This window comes from Felis catus, chromosome D1, assembly GCF_018350175.1.
Source record: "Felis catus isolate Fca126 chromosome D1, F.catus_Fca126_mat1.0, whole genome shotgun sequence".
Classification (NCBI taxonomy): domain Eukaryota; kingdom Metazoa; phylum Chordata; class Mammalia; order Carnivora; family Felidae; genus Felis; species Felis catus.
Genome location: NC_058377.1, coordinates 40257176 through 40276663, shown reverse-complemented (window position 1 = coordinate 40276663; position 19488 = coordinate 40257176). Strand labels below are relative to the sequence as shown.

The following is a 19488-nucleotide window of genomic DNA, read 5'->3' as shown; positions in this document are numbered from 1 at the left end:
CTAAACACAACCGTACTTCCCAGTTTCTTAGTTTAATACAGTTTTAATTATAATTTGTAAATAAAAAATTCTATAAGTCAATATTTTGGTAGTTTAATAAATTGTAGTAAAGTAGTCTTTTTGCGCATTGAAAATTCTTTTTAATTTGATTGATTCTCTTGCCTTCTGAATGGCCCAGACTCTACCCCCATTATTCTCCCTCCACCCTTTATCCCCAGCCACACATAATCTTTTCCAGAGTAATCAAATTTGACAATTTCTAGTTTCTAGTTTATCTGCAGAAGAAGCAAAGTGAAGTAGACCTGGGGTAAATCCCAATATTATTTCATATTAACACACAGAACCATGGCATCATTCATAATAAGCTACATATGCATTAGTTTGGATTCTGTAAGCCAATCTCTAGGACAATTAAAATTCCCTCTTGCTAAAAGGTCTATCTGGGGAAAGACTGCCGTGTTAGTATGTGTGAGGATAGTCATTTAATCCCTTTTCGATTTAAAACTAGAATAGAATAGTCATTATACAAAAAGTTTCAAGAAAAAATTTATCTGTAATACAGGTAATACAATAGTCATTAAAACTAGAATGAATAGTCATTATACAAAAAGTTTCAGGAAAAAATTTATCTGTAATACATGTGTTTAGAAGATCCTCCACTCTTTTTAGAATGTAAAAATATGAGATTTAAAGTTTGTATATACCTCAAATTCTGATGAAACATTGATAGGGAGTTGGAAGCTATCACACTGCACATTTTATTTCTCTGAATGTCTTTGATGAGTATGATGGAGGCCTTTAAAAGTACTTCTAAGCATGCTTTTTAGGAATAGTGGGATTTATACCTCCTCTACATATCAACATTAAGCTTATTGCAGATGAGGGAGAAGAATGGACCGAATATGAGCCACCATCTCAAATGTGCAGTAAAAATAGGCATTGTAACACTGCTAAGTCAGCACACGCTAAGGATGACGGTAAATAGCATTTTTTGGACAACAAGAAAAGTGCTTGAGAAGAGCTATTTTTAGCTATAATTTAGTAACTAATTTTGAACAAGGGCAACTGTGAAATTCTGATCTAGGGGTCATAAAGTAGAAGCCTTTCACTTTACTGTTTTAGGAGGAACAATCGAGTGAAGAGCAGGCAGACAACTCAGACATGTCTGGAAGTGGATTCTGGGACTTCTGGGAGCTCTCCCATTCCATACTATTTAAGTTTCTGGTGTGGTGCGGTATTTGACGTGCGGAATAAGAATAGGTCTGTGAGCCACCACAGAAAAGTTAAATTATACTGGTATCACCAAATATATAGCAATATAAGTAAGACAAATAATACATTACTACATTTTAGAATGTGTTTCATTACAATATTTTGGAAAAGTTAAGACCCAGTATGATTGCTCATATTGCTCGTCAACCTTTTGAAAACGCATTTCCTTAGACTATTCCGTTGTCTCCTCTTTCTCTTCTGTCTATGCTTCCCTTCCTCATTCCCTCCCCTTCTTCCATGATGACTTCCATATTTATTTTTTAAGCCTGCCCTTCTCTCTCTCAAGCTGAAGATCCATTTCTATTCTGCTATCTATGTCCCAAAATGAACTCACTTTTTTTTTTAATGTTTATTTACTATTGAGAGAAAGAGAGAGACAGACAGAGTACAAGTAGGGGAGGGAAAGAGAGAGGGAGACACAGAATCTGAAGCAGGCTCCAGGCTCTGAGCTGTCAGCACAGAGCCCGATGCGGGGCTCGAACTCACAAGCTGTGAGATCATGACCAGAGCCGAAGTCAGACACTTAACCAACCAAGCCACCCAGGTGCCCGAACTCACTTTTTTTTTTTGTAGACTTGTTTATCCATTTTTATTTTCCAGTTTGATGATGGGTAGGCTGACGCTGCATCCCAGTTTGCCCAGAATAATCACTGCTTTATACCTATTGTCCTGGCATAATTATCATTAGTGCCCCTTTCACTTTCAGAATTGTCCTAGTTTGCATAATTGATCATATGGTCACCGTGTAGCAGGATTCTCACACAGAGAGTCATGACACCGAGGCTTTTCTTTCCAGGAAGCAACTTTATTCCTCCTGGCACCCCTCCATTGGGTTCGTACCCAAAGAACTGAGCCCTGAATGCCACATGACCTAATTTTTTATATACTTTTTACTTCTTCGTCTCCCATATATGGTAACACACAAACATGCAGTCTGATTAAGTGGTCCCATGTTACAAGGTCATAGGGATGTTGTCACGTATATGTATAGCCAGGTTGCCTTGAATTTTTTTTTTTCTTTCCTTAGGGTGGGGACCCTACCACAACCACAGCCATCTGATAAAGATCTGCTCTTGTAAGAACCAGCATGTAAGCCTATATGTGAAAGGACTTTGGAGTAACATACATGTCCATGGAGACTGGGTGAATTGTATCTGATGGACATGTATGATACTCCAGCTCTTTTTACTCTGCATGCCTCTCCACGTTCCCTTCCCCTGTCCCCTCCAACACACCGGCCACTACTACCTCCATTTATATCATTGGCTTTCTTTTTTTTTTTTTTTTCAACGTTTATTTATTTTTCGGACAGAGAGAGACAGAGCATGAATGGGGGAGGGGCAGAGAGAGAGGGAGACACAGAATCGGAAACAGGCTCCAGGCTCTGAGCCATCAGCCCAGAGCCCGACGCGGGGCTCGAACTCACGGACCGCGAGATCGTGACCTGGCTGAAGTCGGACGCTTAACCGACTGCGCCACCCAGGCGCCCCTATATCATTGGCTTTCTATTTTGCTTTCTTCGTCTTTAAATTTGACATCCTGATATTTTGACTCTAGGCTCCTCAGACTGTTTTGTCACCCTGCAAGTCTCAGTGTGCCCCCTTCCTACTGGCTTAAGACTTCTGTCCTCTGGGCACCTAGGTGGCTCAGTCGGGTAAGCATCTGACCTCAGCTCAGGTCATGATTTCACAGTTCATGAGTTTGAGCCCGGCATCGGGGCTCTCCACTCTCAGTGCAGAGCCCGCTTCGAATCCTCTGTCTCCCTCTCTCTGCCCCTCCCCCACTCTCTCCTTTTCTTTCTCTCTCTCTCTCAAAAATAAATAAACATTAAAAAAAACAACAACAACAAAAAGACTTCTGTTCTGACCCCAGAATCCTTCTCTCGTGAATTGCTCCCAAGGATAAACCCGACAGTAAGGGTCAGGGTTTGTATGTCTCAAGTAGTGTATCAGTTACAATCACCCAGTCTCCAAAGCTACAAGACTTGGAGTACTTTTTTCTTTTTTAGTGCCTCATTCAACTTTTCTAAAATAGGAATAATAAGTCCTACTTTATGGGATGTTGTAAGGATCCGTGAGAGCAAGAACAGGAAAGCAATTAGCATAGCATCAGTCAGCATTTGACTAAAGGAAGAAATGAAAATATAAATAATGTTAGTGCTCAGCTCTGTGAAGAAGGCTAAACTAAGCCTTTTGTATTTTATTTTAAAGTTCTCTAGATTTAGGAGCAAATATTGATGCTGCTGAGACAGCTCAACTGCTCTTAATTATCTCTGAAAAACTGAAGAAAGGAAGACATCCTGGAAGATGAGACAATTGGATTTCAAAAGAGAATATTAAATTTGACAGAAAGCTGGGTTTAGCGTAAGCCTGAGTGTGACTGGATCTTCGGTAATACTCTGGAAGGAGCCGTGGGTGGCCTGCGAGCATCCGGAAGAAGCGGGGGTCACCAGGACTCCGCACGGACACGCCCTGACCGCTGCAGACTAGGTCAGCCTTGGCTCACAGGGCTCATATGCTGGTGCATCTGCAAGCATATTGATAGAATTTTATTTGGACTTTGCCATGATATTTTACAGGGCTTTTCGTGACATTTTTATGGGGAGAGGGAGAAAAAAATTGTAAGGTTAATTAAGTGGGTTAGAAACTGATTATAAGAAAAGAAATAATCAACGGATCCCTGGCACCCTGAAGGACTTCAGAATGTAGTAGAATGCCAAAGAGCTCTGTCCTCCATCCTGTCTTTCATGATATTTTACAGTCACTTGTATGAAAAAAACATTTATATGTAAAACAAGCAATGCTTCTCAAATCCGCAGCTGACACAAAACAGGGAGGTAAAGTGAATATATTTTCTGTCAGAAACAGGATCCCGTAAGCCCTTTTACGAAGGCTTCTGTGGTAACCCATCCTGGCCAAATCTGTATTCAGTACCCCTCCTTTCTAGTCCCAGAAGAGCTCCATGTATTCATCAGTCTCTTATTGTGCCTGTCTTGTAAGTATCTCTGCACAGGCAGTTGGTCTCGTGTCTCTGTCTTCCCAGTTCCTCACACAGTGGGCAGCAGTCGCTGAATGAATGTTTGCTTCATTAAAGAACCAGGGCTAGGGGTGCCTGGGTGGCTTAGTGAGTTGAGCGATTCTTGATTTCAGCTCAGGTCATGATCCCAGCCAGGGTTGTGGGATCGAGCCCCGCGCCAGTCTCTGCACTGAGCATGTACCCTGCTTAAGATTTTCTCTCTCCCTCAGCCCCTCTCCTCTGCTCGCATGCATGTGCGTTCTCTCTCTACCCCCCTCTCTCTCTTCCAGTTAAAAAAAAAAAAAAGGACCAGTGATAGCAGTCTACATTGAGAGGCTGAAACTCTTACACTGAAATTTAATAAGGATACATATAAAGCCCTGCTCTTGGAGCACCCCCCAAAAATGAAACAAGCACAAGATAGTGGCTTTATTTTTAGCATGCATGAAAAAAGATGTTTGGCCAAAAACAAAAACAAACAAACAAGCTCACCTTGACATGGTATAATATCACTGCTTTGCCCTTCCCCCTCCCAGATTCAAAGCTAAGGTGATCCTCATCTGCTTGAATAAAAGTATAGATGGCACCTAAAACGAAGGATGTGAGAGTCCCCCTCTACACTGATTAGACCATACCTGGGGGATTAAGTTAGTGTTCTGAACGGTATATTTCAAGGAGGAAGTCAACACAGGAACCTGTTCAGTGGAGAGCCATCAGGATTGTGAAGGAGAGCCACCAAATTATGAAAATCTTACCATAGTCGTTCACTTTTTCATTCGTTCAACAAATGTATGTTAAGTGTCTAGTATTTGCTAGGCAGTACACGAGGTAGTGAGTGGTGGAAAAAAAAAAGAAATCTCTATGAGAAATTGAAGGAAATAAAGATACTCGTGGAAATAAACAAAGACACCCAAATGAGAACAAATGAAGCCTACTTATTGAAAGCTTGATCTAGCAGAGGCGTCAGCAGCCATCACTTGCATCTGGCAGAGTCTCGAAGGCGAGGTGGGAAAGCTTCACAGTGAACAAAAGAGAAGGCTTCAGGTATGCTGTCTTGGATGGGGGCTGTTGGCACAGGGAAACTGGAGGCAGGATTAGTAGAAGCGGGGCATCCTATGTGATTGGTTTGAGGAGCGTGTCTGGTTTTCTCTCGTTGGTCCTGAGTTGGAAGTAGGGGAAAAAATTAAGGCAGCTCTCAGTCATTGACCACATCCTGACAATTCTAGGAGTACTGCTGTAGAGGTTGTGGGTGAGAGTCTGTTAGCGTAGGTTCCAGCCATTCTCTGAATGTTCAGTATCTACTCTTGAACGCTGAGAAAACTTGGCAGAAGCCAGAGGTACACGGATAGCTGTATTTGACATATTGATAACTGTATTAAGTACTCTTAGTCTACTGTGTTGAAAAGGCATTTGTTGTGCATGGTCCCGGTGGATCAAATTAGAATAAGTGGATGAAAAAGCTCTTCAGTATAAGAAAGAACTTTAAGAGGGGCGCCTGGGTGGTGCAGTCGGTTAAGCGTCCGACTTCAGCCAGGTCACGATCTCGCGGTCCGTGAGTTCGAGCCCCGCGTCAGGCTCTGGGCTGATGGCTCGGAGCCTGGAGCCTGTTTCCGATTCTGTGTCTCCCTCTCTCTCTGCCCCTCCCCCGTTCATGCTCTGTCTCTCTCTGTCCCAAAAAAAATAAATAAAAAAAAAAAAAAGAAAGAACTTTAAGAAACTCATCGCTGTCTAGATGCAATCTCAGACAGTGGTTTCCTGGTAAAGGAAGCATTCAGACCTAGGCTGGATGACCTGTTGGCAGCGATATTGTGAAACAGATCACAAACCCTGGTGTGCGCCAGAATCACTTGATATCTTTGTTAGTGATGCAGAATCTTGGACTCTGTTCTAAACCTCCTGAATCTGACCAGTAGGGCATCATAGATGATGCTATTAAGACTGTGAAAGGTATACAAACACTGGTTGGACAAGATGACTTGTAAAACTCCCTTCACCTTGAGTCTAATATCCTCATTTTTGCACAGCGTAGTCATAATCAGGAAAGAAACCATTCACTCATTTATTTAATAATACTGACGTCACTACTTTCGGCCTGTATTTCAATTCCGTCCACGTGGTGCAGTCCTACCTGTCAAGGAGATAGTGAAGAGAAGATTCATTTTTCAAAAAAAATTTTTTTTTTTAATTTTTTTTTTCAACGTTTATTTATTTTTGGGACAGAGAGAGACAGAGCATGAACGGGGGAGGGGCAGAGAGAGAGGGAGACACAGAATCGGAAACAGGCTTCAGGCTCTGAGCTGTCAGCACAGAGCCCGATGCGGGGCTCGAACTCACGGACCGCGAGATCGTGACCTGGCTGAAGTCGGACGCTTAACCGACTGCGCCACCCAGGCGCCCCCATTTTTCAAAAATTTATTGAGTATCTGCTACATGCTGGAGTGCTGTGCTGAGCTCCAGGAAGATGGTGATGAGAAGGGCTGATACAGTCCTTTTGTGTTCAGAGCTCACGATAGCAGAAAAAAACAATGTGTTTACAATAAAGGGTGATACATGTTGTTATGAAAAGAAAACGGTGTGAAAACTATTCTTTTCGTTCTGTTGTTTTTCCCCCACATCGTAACTCCAATTAAAATTCCATCAACTTATTTATAGAGGAATTAGTACTTCCTTTCCTCAGGTTTGTTTTTGGTTTTAAGTAAAAATGGGAAAGGCTTTGGGCTTTCATCCAGGAATGCCAGAAGACTGTAGAATTGCACTTTGTACTTAAAAGCTGTCTGATGACAGAACTGGTGAGTCTGCTGTTGAATAAACCAATCACAGGAATATCACATGTTCAGGCTGACTGGGCATTTTAGAAAGTGACTCTGGAAATTCTGAGTTCTTTGGGTTCTAGTACCTGTTTCTGACCCTAATGCAATGGAACTAATTTATGCTGTATGTTTCAAGCAAGTTCTTACTCAGTGCATCATGTCTTTTGCTGTGTGGAGCGCAGAAGGGAGCTTACGATGGGAGACAGCTGCCTAGGAGCTAGATCTGGCTCCTCTACTAATTGATGTGTGACCTTGACCTCTCTGGGCCTGAGGTTTTTCAAAATGCTAAATGATCCTTAATCACCTCTGAAATTCTGACCTGGTGAAACCGAATGGAGAAAATATTATTCTTCACCTGCTCTCCCTCCTGCCTTCCTCACGCCTACACAAATGTAGTAGAGGCCCCATCACCACCATTGAATGGATCCTGAAATAACTTGCTTTCTAATCTGGACATTTGTGTGTTCCTTAGGCTGAAACCTGAGGCTTGTCCAGTCTGAATAACTGGACTTATGCCAGGTCCCTGTGGAATGCGTCAGCTTCTTTGAAGGAGAACCCTACCCTAGAAGCACAATAGGCATCTCCATAAATCTAGCTCTTACCAGCAGTTTTGTTTCAAATATAAATAGACCCTCCAAGACCCAAGATATTGCCCCGCATCTGACTAATAATATCACCATTATCTAAAGACTTACATTACTCTGCCCACACCTGCCTGATCAGATTCCTTCCCAAGGGATACCAGCGAGATCATGCCAAGTTCCCTTCCTGGAGGAGTAACTCTAGCTCAGTTAGTATCCTTGAATCTGGTCCTACCTAGCCTGGGGTTGCCCTTCTATCCTTGATAGGCACGACTGAAGTCCCACTTTGCCTGCATCAAATTTACTCAAGTTATGATAGACATAGGTACATGTGTATTTACATGTAAGAGCACTGAGCCATTTTTCATAATTAGAATTTGCCATCGAATCAGCCCACTCTAAAAATTTTATTTAATTTTATTTTTTTAGCTAACTCTCTTTATTGCGACCTTGTTTCTGACATAATCTGCATGATGTGTTTCCACTTTAGGACTCCCTTGTCTATGTCAAAACTTTTGGCTCTGGGAGACCCATACACTACCACCTACACTAAGAAGAAAATACAAGCAGTCACTTTAGCAATGTATTGCATTATATTATGACAGCACCTATACTTTAGAAAATGTCATTTTAAAAAATGTACTGTATATTCACTGAAATTAGCTTTCAGTTTTAATATAAAATTTATCCCCAGCTTTCAGACTTCTTCCTGTTTAAATAATTGAACAATTTGAAGAAATAATTGATCAAGCTGTTCAGAGCAATGGAATAATTTTTCCCGTCCTCACATTTCACTCTTTTAAAATGTGCTTTACTTTTTGACAATTGCCAGAGCTTCTCCTTGTGAGGCCGAACTTCAGGAATTAATGGAACAAATTGACATCATGGTAAGCAACAAAAAATTGGACTGGGAAAGGAAAATGCGGGCTTTGGAGACACGATTAGATCTTCGGGATCAAGAGTTGGCAAATGCACAAACTTGTTTGGATCAGAAGGGTCAAGAGGTACTGAATATATGTGTTAATAACATGTTAATTCCTCAGACTGTTATAAATAATATTTATTCCCTCAGAATATGTTTTTCATTATGTATCCTTTTTATCGGGCATCAGCAGTAGCATTTATTGCTAACAATTCTGTCATAGCATGCTGAATGTGTTCTATCAAATAAGTGACAATCAGAACCTAAACCCATCCAAATTTGCTGATGCAGACAAACATAAAATGTCAGTGCCGTCTAGAAAAGTAAACAGACATTCAGTATATATGTGAAATAAATATCGTTTGCGAGCAAAGATGTCAGTGCTTTTGCAGCTGTAGGAACAAAGTAGTTGTCCAAACTGTGTCTTTGGACATGGCCGAGTTCAAGAGCCTTTTCTAATCTACTAGAAGAATATTTCCTGAGAGAAGTGAAATGCCAAGACACGATTGCAGGCCAAGGGAGAAAAGTGTTTGGTGAAGGGGGTGTATGTGTATATCTGGGCACCCTCTTAAGAGGGGTGCTTCCCAGCCCCTGTAAGGCTGCTTACAGTCCTGTTGGTGGTTGTAGAGTATCTGAGTGCTCTGGGGCTTCTGGAGGAGTTCAGGAAAACCATACACTTTACCTAATGTGGACTTTTGTGGCTGTGAATTTTTCTTTTGGGTGAGGCATAAGAGAAGGTGTTTACATTAATCCTATACTAAAACATCATCAGTCAACTTGTTCATCAGGCATTTCTCTACCTTTATTGGCCTCTCAATAGAACTTAGTTTTTAGGGGCACCTGGGTGGCTCAGACGGTTAGGCATCCGACTTCAGCTCAGGTGACAATCTCACGGTTTTGGGTTTGAGCCCTGCATCCAGCTCTGTGCTGACAGCTCAGAGCCTGGAGCCTGCTTCGGTTTCTGTCTCCCTCTCTCTCTGCCCCTCCCCCACTCACGCTCTGTCTCCCTCCATCTCTCAAAAATGAATAAATGTTAAAAAAGAAAAAAGAAAAAAAAGGAACTTAGTTTTTCACATAGTTAACGGAGTTCTTGTTTGGCACAGTTAACTTAGTTATTGGCACCTGGTTTCCCTCCGTAGTAGAGGCCGGTCATCAGACCTGGAATATGCAAGGGACTGTTTTCTTACTTTCATAACTGTGATGACACCGACGTGTCATCACAGCAGGTGCCTCACCTGCTTTTTAAGCAGACAGTTTCTGTCAGCCAAACCTCTAAGGACTCCTCTCAGATATTATTCCTTTCTTTCTTATAAAAATGTGATCATTGCTCCATGGTCCCACCAAAGCAGAGCTCACTGAAGGCAGTGGAGACAAAAATAAAAGCTGGGTGTATCCGTAGAGGTTCTGCCTGAGTATGATGACATAGCCTCCTGAAAAGATAATGCAAAGTAAATTCTAAACCTTAATTTAAAGTGTGATGGTGATAAGGATCTTTTGTCAAACATCCATACTGTACTGTCCGAATGTGTGCCCAACGGAATAGTGCTAGCAATGTTTGGTTTTGTGACTTTAATTATTAATAGCTATTTTAAGAACTGTAGTACAAATATTTACTCTTGTTTTGGTACAGCAGTTTTATTTAAATTGTACTCCTTTTTTGCACATTTTCTGATTTTTGTCAGGCAAAATTTAGAAAAATCAAAATTAAATGTTTTTCTTGATGCAGGTGGGGTTACTTAGACAGAAATTGGACAGTCTGGAAAAATGTAACTTAGCAATGACTCAGAATTACGAAGGACAACTACAAACCCTGAAAGCTCAAGTAAGGAAAACTATTGTAATTTAATATCATATAATAATTTAACACATTTTGATATATGTTTTAACATACAGAATTATATTAGTTACTTTTTCATAAGTTGTAATAATTTTATTTAAATGGACTATTTTTAATACAAGTATAATTCTTATATTTTAACTACAGGTTATATGTTTGACCCTGTCTTTCATTGTTTTATTAGATTGCCTTTTTTATTGGACTCTCAGCCCTTTATCCCTTTAACTGTTAGCATAGTGCAAGACTGATACCTTTCTATGATATGATAATAATTAGCTATGTGAACAAAAGAATAATTTTGCTATTATGAAATAGATAATTGAAAGGATAAAACTGGTCTTTATAACTTGCTAGTGGTGGAACTGTTGCATAAATGATAGGTCTTCTGCATTGGAATGCTAATTTCTTTCTTATTTATCCCTGTATCACCTCACTGTGAAGGCAAGCAGAAAGTCTTCTCTCCCTTAGCACAGAAAACATAGGGCAGTAATCACCTGTCATCTCAGGTCTGGTAGATGCCATGTCTTGCTTTAAATGAATCAGTGGGAAATACTGTTTGATTAAGAAATTTTTGGAGTGCAAAGATTTCATAAGTGATAATATAATCAAATGAGCCTAAAGTAGTTAATTCTTTATTACATAGCTTCTTATGGAGGTTATCAGCCATTAAGACTGGAATATGAAACATGATGCCATTTAATAAGTACAGTATAATCTTAGACTAGCTCCAAAGTCTAGACATTTTGCCTGCAATTTACATAGCGGCCACTAGATGGTAGCTTGAATTATGAAACTAAATGGTTTTTCCTTGCTAAGACTCTAAGCAATCAACCAACCTTCTTTTTTGTATAAAGATAAAGCTTTAAAATAGCAATATATATATTAAATCACTATAGTTTAATATAAATGGATAGTCCACGATCTAAAATAAGTTTGAAAAAATACAGTAATTGAGATACAAGTGAAGATATCTCTAAATTATATTTAGTTGGTTCAGTCACTGCTTACCAAATCTTTAATGTCTGAGTTTTTTCACATCTGTTATTAAAAAGTTTTGAGACTTGCTTACAGGTGCTGAGCAGTCATTTAACATATGACTCCTTCCTATTTGATGCTTTGCAGTTTTATTTTATGACTTGGCTGCTGGCTGACCAACAAATATCTCTATGGCGGTTTCACAAAAATTTGTTCTGTGGAATGCTAGTATGAGAGTTTAGGAAATGCTGTTTACTTCCTCTCTGCTCTTGGACATTCACAGTGCATATTCAACAAACCCATTTAGACTTTTTCATCCATCATTTTTCAAAACATATTTGACCATGGAACGCTTTTTATTTTTCAAGCTAAAACCTACTTTACTCTAGTACAGTCTTACAGTGTAAACACCGAAAACAGGTGTCTCAGAGAATACATTTTGGAAACACTACATTGTTGTTGAGAGAGCAGCCATCTGCTCCACTGCAGTTTAATGCTTCTCTTTTCTTCTCGTGTTAAAAGAAAGTTAAGAAGAGCATTAGGGAAGAAGAGCAAAAGAGAAGGAAAGAGGGAAGGGAAAAAGAGAGAAAAAGGAAAGTACTGTGTACTTAAATTGGTTTGCATAATGGCTAGTAATATGTCATTTTTTTAACCAGAAAACGGTATCTCGTGGCAAACATGATGTGGTTGCTGCTAGCTCACTCTGATTTCTTCTTTGATATTCCTGGTTTATTTACAATTGCATTTTACTAAACTATTTTAAAGATATACTTTACCACACTGTTTCTTGAATAAGTCAACTCTGCCAAAACTTTCTCATAGAAATTGCTTCCTTTGTAAAAAGAGGTTATTTTCTTTTCCTTCTAACCATAATGAAACTATGATTAAATTGTGTATATATTTGAGATTTTCACTTCTGGAAAGGTGGAGTTGATTCTTTTAGACCCTGCTAAATAAAACTAGAAAGTCTGGACATTATTTATAAAATCACATAAGATTCTGAGAAGTGGAGAAAAGAGGCAGGCCAACTAGGACGTTGGTACCCAAAGAGCAACATAGTGGTGAGTTCCCTGGGATTTCTTTTTGCCCCTTGTATCCCAGTCTGGGTGACAGAGACGCTGACAACCCAGACCCTACAAGGGGCACAAACAGATAAAAAGAATCCCAAGGAATGTCTGCTCTCTACAGCCAAAAGACCTGGGAAAGGCAGCCTACCAAGATTACACACTTTTAGATAATAATTGCTCTACTCCAGCCCAACACCACAGAAAAAGACTTCAGCTCCAAACCACCCCACTAGCACAGACTGAGTAGACAGCCTTGGATTCTACCCTCACCAGCCTTTAAGGAGGTATCCCTGGCTCCCCAGCCTGGGTGGTGTTAGAGAAGACTTGAGTGGAGAGCCAGGACTTTTGTCACCACTAGGTGTTAACAAGGCCGTCCCCAACCCATGGTGTTAGTGGAGGCCATGTGGAGAGTCTGGACTAGTATGCCCTTTTTTTTTTTTTAATTTTTTTTTTCAACGTTTATTTATTTTTGGGACAGAGAGAGACAGAGCATGAACGGGGGAGGGGCAGAGAGAGAGGGAGACACAGAATCGGAAACAGGCTCCAGGCTCTGAGCCATCAGCCCAGAGCCCGATGCGGGGCTCGAACTCCCGGACCGCGAGATTGTGACTTGGCTGAAGTCGGACGCTTAACCGACTGTGCCACCCAGGCGCCCCTAGTATGCCCATTTGATGGTGAAGAGGAACTCCCCCCTGGGGATATCAAGGAAAGCCTAATTAGGAGTCAGGATACTTCACTGCGTCTCAGTGGTAATGAGGCTGCTCACCCTCACTACAGTTTCAGTGAAGACCATGTGAGAAGCAGTAACAAGGCACCTGTGCCCCTCTGGTCAGGGTGGTACAGTGAAGACTAGTGGGGATCCTCAACTCCCACTCCCACTCAGCAGTGGTAAGGAATGCCTCCCTCAGGTTACCAGCTGAGGCCAAGATCTAGACTCCCACCACCCAAGGCAGTGACGAGGCAGTGTCCCACTTTCCCTGCCAGAATGCGGTCAGAAAAGGATGGCTGAAATACAGTCCCTAAAGAAAATCTAGTGTCTCATAACACAATACCCAAAATGTCCAAGTTTCAATAAAAAAAAATCACTCATCACACCTAGAACCAGAAAGATCTCAACTTGAATGAAAAAAGACAACCAAGAGAAGCCAATACTGAGTTAATACAGATGTTAGAATTATCTGACAAGGATTTTAAAGAAGCCGTTATAAAGGTTCCTCAGAGGGCAATTACAAACATACTTGAAACAAATGAAAGTTTTAGCAAAGAAAAACTGTAAAGAATAACCAGTTAGAAATTTTGTCTCTGAAAAATACAATAACCAAACTAAAAAATTTCAATGGATGGGCTCAAAAGTAGAATGGAGGGGATGGAAGAAATAGTCAGTGCACTTGAAGATAGCAGAATAGAAATTACTGGATCTGAAAAAACAGAAAATAGACTAAAAAAAATAAACTTAGGGACATGTAGTACTATAACAAAAAATTGGAAATTTGTGCCATCAGAGTCCCAGAAGGAGAAGAGGGCAGGATTGAAAAAGTATTCAAAGAAGTAATGGCTGAAAATTTGGCAAAATATGTAAACCTACAGATTCAAGAATCTGGATGAAACTCAAACAGGATGAACACAAAGAAATCTACACCAAGACACATCATAGGCAAAGTTCTGAAAACTAAAAGACAAAGAAAAAAATCTCGGAAGCAGCAAGAGAGAAATAACACCTTACCTACAGGGACGAATCAAGTCAGATAACAGACTTCTCATCAGAAACCATGGAGGCCAGAGGCAGGTGGAATATTTTTCAGTTGCTGAAGCAACATAAATGTCAACCCAGAATTCTATGTCCAGAGCAAATATCCTTAGGAATGAAAGGAAAATCAAGTCCTTCTTGAATGAAGGACAGCTAAGAGAATTTGTCACAGTAAACGTACCTCCAAAGAATGGCGAAAGAAAGTTCATTTAGCAGTAAGGAAATGATGAGGAAAGCATCTTGAGACATTAGGAAAGAAGAAAAACCAATGGGAAGAATTAAGAAATGGGTAAACGTACTACTTTTCTTCTCTTGAGTTTTCTAAATTGTTTGGCAGCTAAAGCCAAAATTATAACAGTGTCTAATGTGGTTCTTAATGTATGTTGAGGAAATACTTAAGAGAATAATGCTCTAAATGGGTCAGGTCAAAGGGACATAAAGAAAAGTAAGACTTCTGCATTTCATTTGGGCTGGTAAAATGTTGACGCCAGTAGACTGTAGTGAGTTATGTAAATATAATACCTAGAGCAACAACTGAGAAAACTATTCAACAGATGCATTCAAAAACACTATAGATAAACCAAAATGGAATTCTAAATAATTCTCAGATAACCCTGAAGAAGACAGAAAGGCTAAAATAGAGAAACCAAAAAACTGGAAAACAGAAGGAAAAAAACCACCCACAACAAAAAAGTAAGGCTTAAGCTCTGATAGATCATAATTACATTAAATGGAAATTGCCTGAATACATCAGTTAGAAGATGGAGATTGACAGAGTAAATTAAGAAAGTATAACCCAACTATATGTCCTGCTCCAGAAACTGACTTCAGATATACCTATAAAGGTCAGTTGAAAGTAAAATGGTAGAAAAAAATGCCATGCAAATATTAATCAAAAGAAAGCAGAAACAGTGCCAAGATAATTCAGTGGAGAAAGAATAGTCTCTTCAACAAACAGTAAAGGGACAACTGTATACCCACATGTGAAAGAACTAAGTAAGACCTAGATATAGACAAAATTAGCTCAAAATGGATCAAAGACCTAAATGTAAAAACTAAATCTATAAAACTCTTAGAAAAAAAAATAGGAGTAGATCTTCATGACTTTGGATTAGGCAATGCTTTCTTAGATTTGGCACCAAGAGTACAAGAAAAGTTAGATGAATTTGACTTCACCAAAATTAAAAAAACCTTTGTCCTTCAAAGGATGCCTTCAAGAAAGTGAAAAGATGACTCACAAAGTGGAAGAAAATATTTACAAATCATATATCTGATAAGGGACTAGTAGCCAGAACTAAAAAATAACTCATACTAGTCAATAATAAAAAGTAAATGACATGATTTTAAAATGGGCAAAGATATGTCTATTGATGAATAGACATCTTTCCAAAGAAGGTATACAAGTGCCAATAATCACATGAAAAAATGCTCAATATCATGAGTCATTAAGGAAATGCAGATCAACTCATGAGATGCCTATTTGCACTGACGAGAATAGCTATAATCAAAAAGAGGGACAATAACAAGTGTCAGCAAGGATATGGAGAAATTAGAACCCCATACATTGCCAGTCATAACGGAAAATGGCACAGTCACTTTGGAAAAACAGTTTGGCAGTGCCTTAAAAAGTTAAACCCAGAGTTTCCATATGATCCAGCAGTTCTACTCCTGGTTGTATACCCAAGAGAAATAAATATATATATGCACACAAAAACTTGTACCCAAATGTTCACAGCAGCATTCTTTGTAATATACAAAAAGTAGAAAGAACCTAAATGTCCTTCAGTAGATGAATGGATAAGTGAAATGTGGCATATCCATGCCATGGAATACTATTCAGCCATAAAATAAATGAAGTATTGGTCCTTGTTACAACCTTGATGAACCTTGAAAGCATTATGCTAAGGGAAAGAAGCCAGGCACAAAAGGCCACATAACGTGTGATTCCATTAATATGCAATGATCAGAATAGGCAAATATAAAGAAACAGAAAGTAGGTTAGTAGTTTCCAGGGACTGGGGACAGGAGGAAATGTGTAATCATTCCAATATTATGGGGTTTCTTTTTGAGGTAATAAAAAATACCTTCACATTAGTAATATGATGGTTGTACAACTTTGTAAATATACTAAAACCCAATTAATTTTATATTTTAAAGGGTGAACTTTATGGTAGGTGCATGATACCTCAATTTTAAAAATTATGTGAGAAAGAAAAAGCAAATGTGACTATATTAATATCAGATAAAGTAGACACAATTGTTCCTAGCTTTATTTGTGACATCCCACAACTGGAAACATCCAAAATGTCTCAATATGTAAATGGTCCAGCAAATGCTAGTTCCATCCATAGCATGGAATAACACTGAGCAATAAAAAGGCATGAACTATTGATACACACGTGTATCTCCAAGGCATTATGCTGACTGAAAAAAGCCAATCTCAAAATGTCATATACTGTTTGATTCCATTTTAGAACATTCTCAAATGACAAAATTCTAGAGATAGAAACAAATTAGTGCTTGCCAAAGGGTTAAGAGTGGGAAGACGAGCGTCACTAAAAAGGCAGGAAGGTCTTTGTGCTGATGGAATGGTTCTGTATCTCGATCAAAGTTGTGGTCACACAAATCTACCCATGTGATAAGATGGCTTAAAACTATACACATATATTGTACCAATGTCAGTTTCCTGGGTTTACTATTGTACCATAGTTCAACAAGGTGTCGATATTGGAAGAACCCAGAACCTCTCTTCAAAATCTTTGCAGCTTCCTGTGAATCTTTAATTGTTTCAAAATTTAAAACAAAACCAAAAAACTCTTATAAACAGTTATATAGAAATTTCTTCACTTTATGGAGCATGCTGCTTTTAATCTATTATTTGAAGGTATAACAAGAAACAGAAAAAATAGTACAGAGTCTAAGTTTTTCTTCCTTATTGGTACGAAAAAGATGATATCAATTTGATACTTAAATTTATACAAACTGTCATCGATAAGTAGTTTGTGCTGTTTGTATCTTTTAAATTAAGTATTCAATTTTCTTTAATAAAGTATACACTTGTTATCTTATACATGGGGCTACTGAAATTAAAATTGTCAACACAAGATGGCACTAAGTAAAAGAAAAAACTTGGTTTTTAAAATTTGTGAGCTTTGCTACACAAATGAAAACAGAACTAAATAAAACATTTATGAAGTGAATCATTTAACTGTGCAGTTCATCAGGTCCCAGATTTACATGAAAACTGAATTGTGTTCAGTTTTAATAATTAGTTTTAATAACTGGTTCTGTCTTCACTAATCAGAACATTCAAGCATTACCGCATTTTCTAATCATGACTTAAATTTTCAAAGACGTGCCCAAGAAAGAACTCCAGTGAAATCAAGTTAGAAGCACGAGTAATGGTAAAACGTGAGCATTTTCTATCATATACAGTTTTCCAAACTGACGAATAGCTTTGAGAAACTGAGACTACACCAGATGAAACAAAGTAAAGTTCGGAGAAAAGAATTACTGCACCCCAGAGAAGAAATACCCTTTGAACTGAGCAATCTGAACCAGAAATTAGAGGTGAGCTGTATGTATTTCCTTAGTTTCCTCACGCATCGGAAGGATTGATTGCTGTTGTTGTGGGCTGTTTGTCTCTGGTGTACACAATGGCATGTACGGCCGTGGTAACAAACACCATTACAAATCAGCTTCTCGTTGAATATATTTTCTTAGCGCACCTTCCCTCTAGGCACTTAGCGAATTAAAACATCACTTTGATTTATGCATCTTTTATACAGATCAGCATTTTTGGAGAGCCAAAAAAAAAAAAAAAAAGAGTTCAAAGAAACTACAGATGTTGAGTGAAATTGAAGGACATCCCTGGGGTCAGTTAAATGGAATAGCTAATAAATCTTTTAATGGCTATTTAACTATTAGGTACTTAAATCCCAGTGAAGCCTCATAACAGTTTTCAGAACAGTGCTCGAAGTTTCAGGGGTATTTTTCTTAAAAGAGGTGGCGCCACTCCAAAATAGCCCTCCGTCCCTAAAATGGCTTACTGTGTAATGAATGCACTTATTTTTATCCCCTTAACTTCCCAACTTTGAAAAAAAACAAACCAGCTATTTTTCTTCCCTAATGCTCTTGAGGGTTTCTGCTAGAGGTCATGTAACAGACAGGTTCTACCATAAATTCCTCTTCTCTAACCTTAGCCTGGTTCCCAGTGCTCCTCCATTATTGTGTGTTAATTGGCCTCAAGTTGACCCTTATCAAGTTAGCCCACTCTGTTTCTTCTTTTATTCTCAAGCCCTAAACCCCAGCACCACCACCCTGATCTCCAGCCAATGACCTCCCTTTCTTCCACTTCACTGGTAGATAATGGTTGGTACCCCCCAGTCACCCAGGTGAATACCCAAGAATCTTTGATCTGTTCCTTTCTCTTACTCCCCATATTTGAGCCCAGCTTTGCCCCTTTCCCTGGTCTAATGCCTCTTATCTCCTTCCTCTTTGTCTGATTATCATTGTCCTGTTTCATTTGCATCATTTAATTCTGCAATTAACAATCCTTCTCAAACTTTCCCTTCAAAATGTCTTTAAAAGAAAAAAAAAATCTAAAATCACAGCCCTAAAACCAGCCTATTGCAACAACTTTGCTGGAAGGCTTGCGTTTTAGCTTTTAAATTCCTGTAGATTTTACATTCTGCTGAATAATGTACCGGGGTTTTTTTTTAAATACAAAATTACTACCATCATGATGTAAAATTGACTCTACAGGAAGTTGCGCCATGTGTAACCACCTGCTGATGGTGGTGTGACCAGACTGTCTTCAGAAAGATCCTGGTTTCATAGAAGATGCCCAAAGATGTGCCCTGTAATACATATGCTTTCCCTAAAAATGCAGAGATCAAGTCACTGGTTAGCCTTCTGGTTGACTTTTTATGGGATTTTATGGGAGAACCACATTCATATAAATTGTTCATACAAAAAAAAAAGGCCTGAAATTAATATGAAGTACTTTGTGTGAACACTTTTACATTTAGGGAACCAAATTTTTACATAAAATATATTTCATGAATTTATAGATGAAATTAGTAGCAAAATATGACCTGATATGTTTGTACTTATATAAAAGTTTTTAAGCACACTCTGTAGGTAGTTTAATCTGTGTAATTATGGAAACATTTCATGTACCTGTTTTTACTTGGAGCCGTATGAAAATTAATATGTAAGAGATGAGCTGTTCCAGTTTTAGTCTACATCCAAGCATGTTTT

At 39.0% G+C, this 19488-nt stretch overlaps 1 protein-coding gene across 13 annotated transcripts in view; it reads left to right on the top strand.

The window, feature by feature from the left end:
- DEUP1 (deuterosome assembly protein 1) overlaps nt 1-19488 on the top strand; it is an 83259-nt gene that overhangs the window by 10656 nt on the left and 53115 nt on the right. For 8 of the 13 annotated variants that reach the window (XM_045038616.1, XM_045038618.1, XM_045038615.1 and 5 more), the window contains exons 3-6: nt 2300-2347; nt 8511-8682; nt 10327-10422; nt 17662-17796. In XM_045038616.1, the coding sequence (XP_044894551.1) occupies nt 2300-2347; nt 8511-8682; nt 10327-10422; nt 17662-17796 (451 nt within the window). Of the gene's footprint in view, nt 1-2299; nt 2362-8510; nt 8683-10326; nt 10423-17661; nt 17797-19488 lie in introns of those variants that run through there. The other 5 variants (XM_023239338.2, XM_045038612.1, XM_023239337.2 and 2 more) reach the window with 2 other exon arrangements.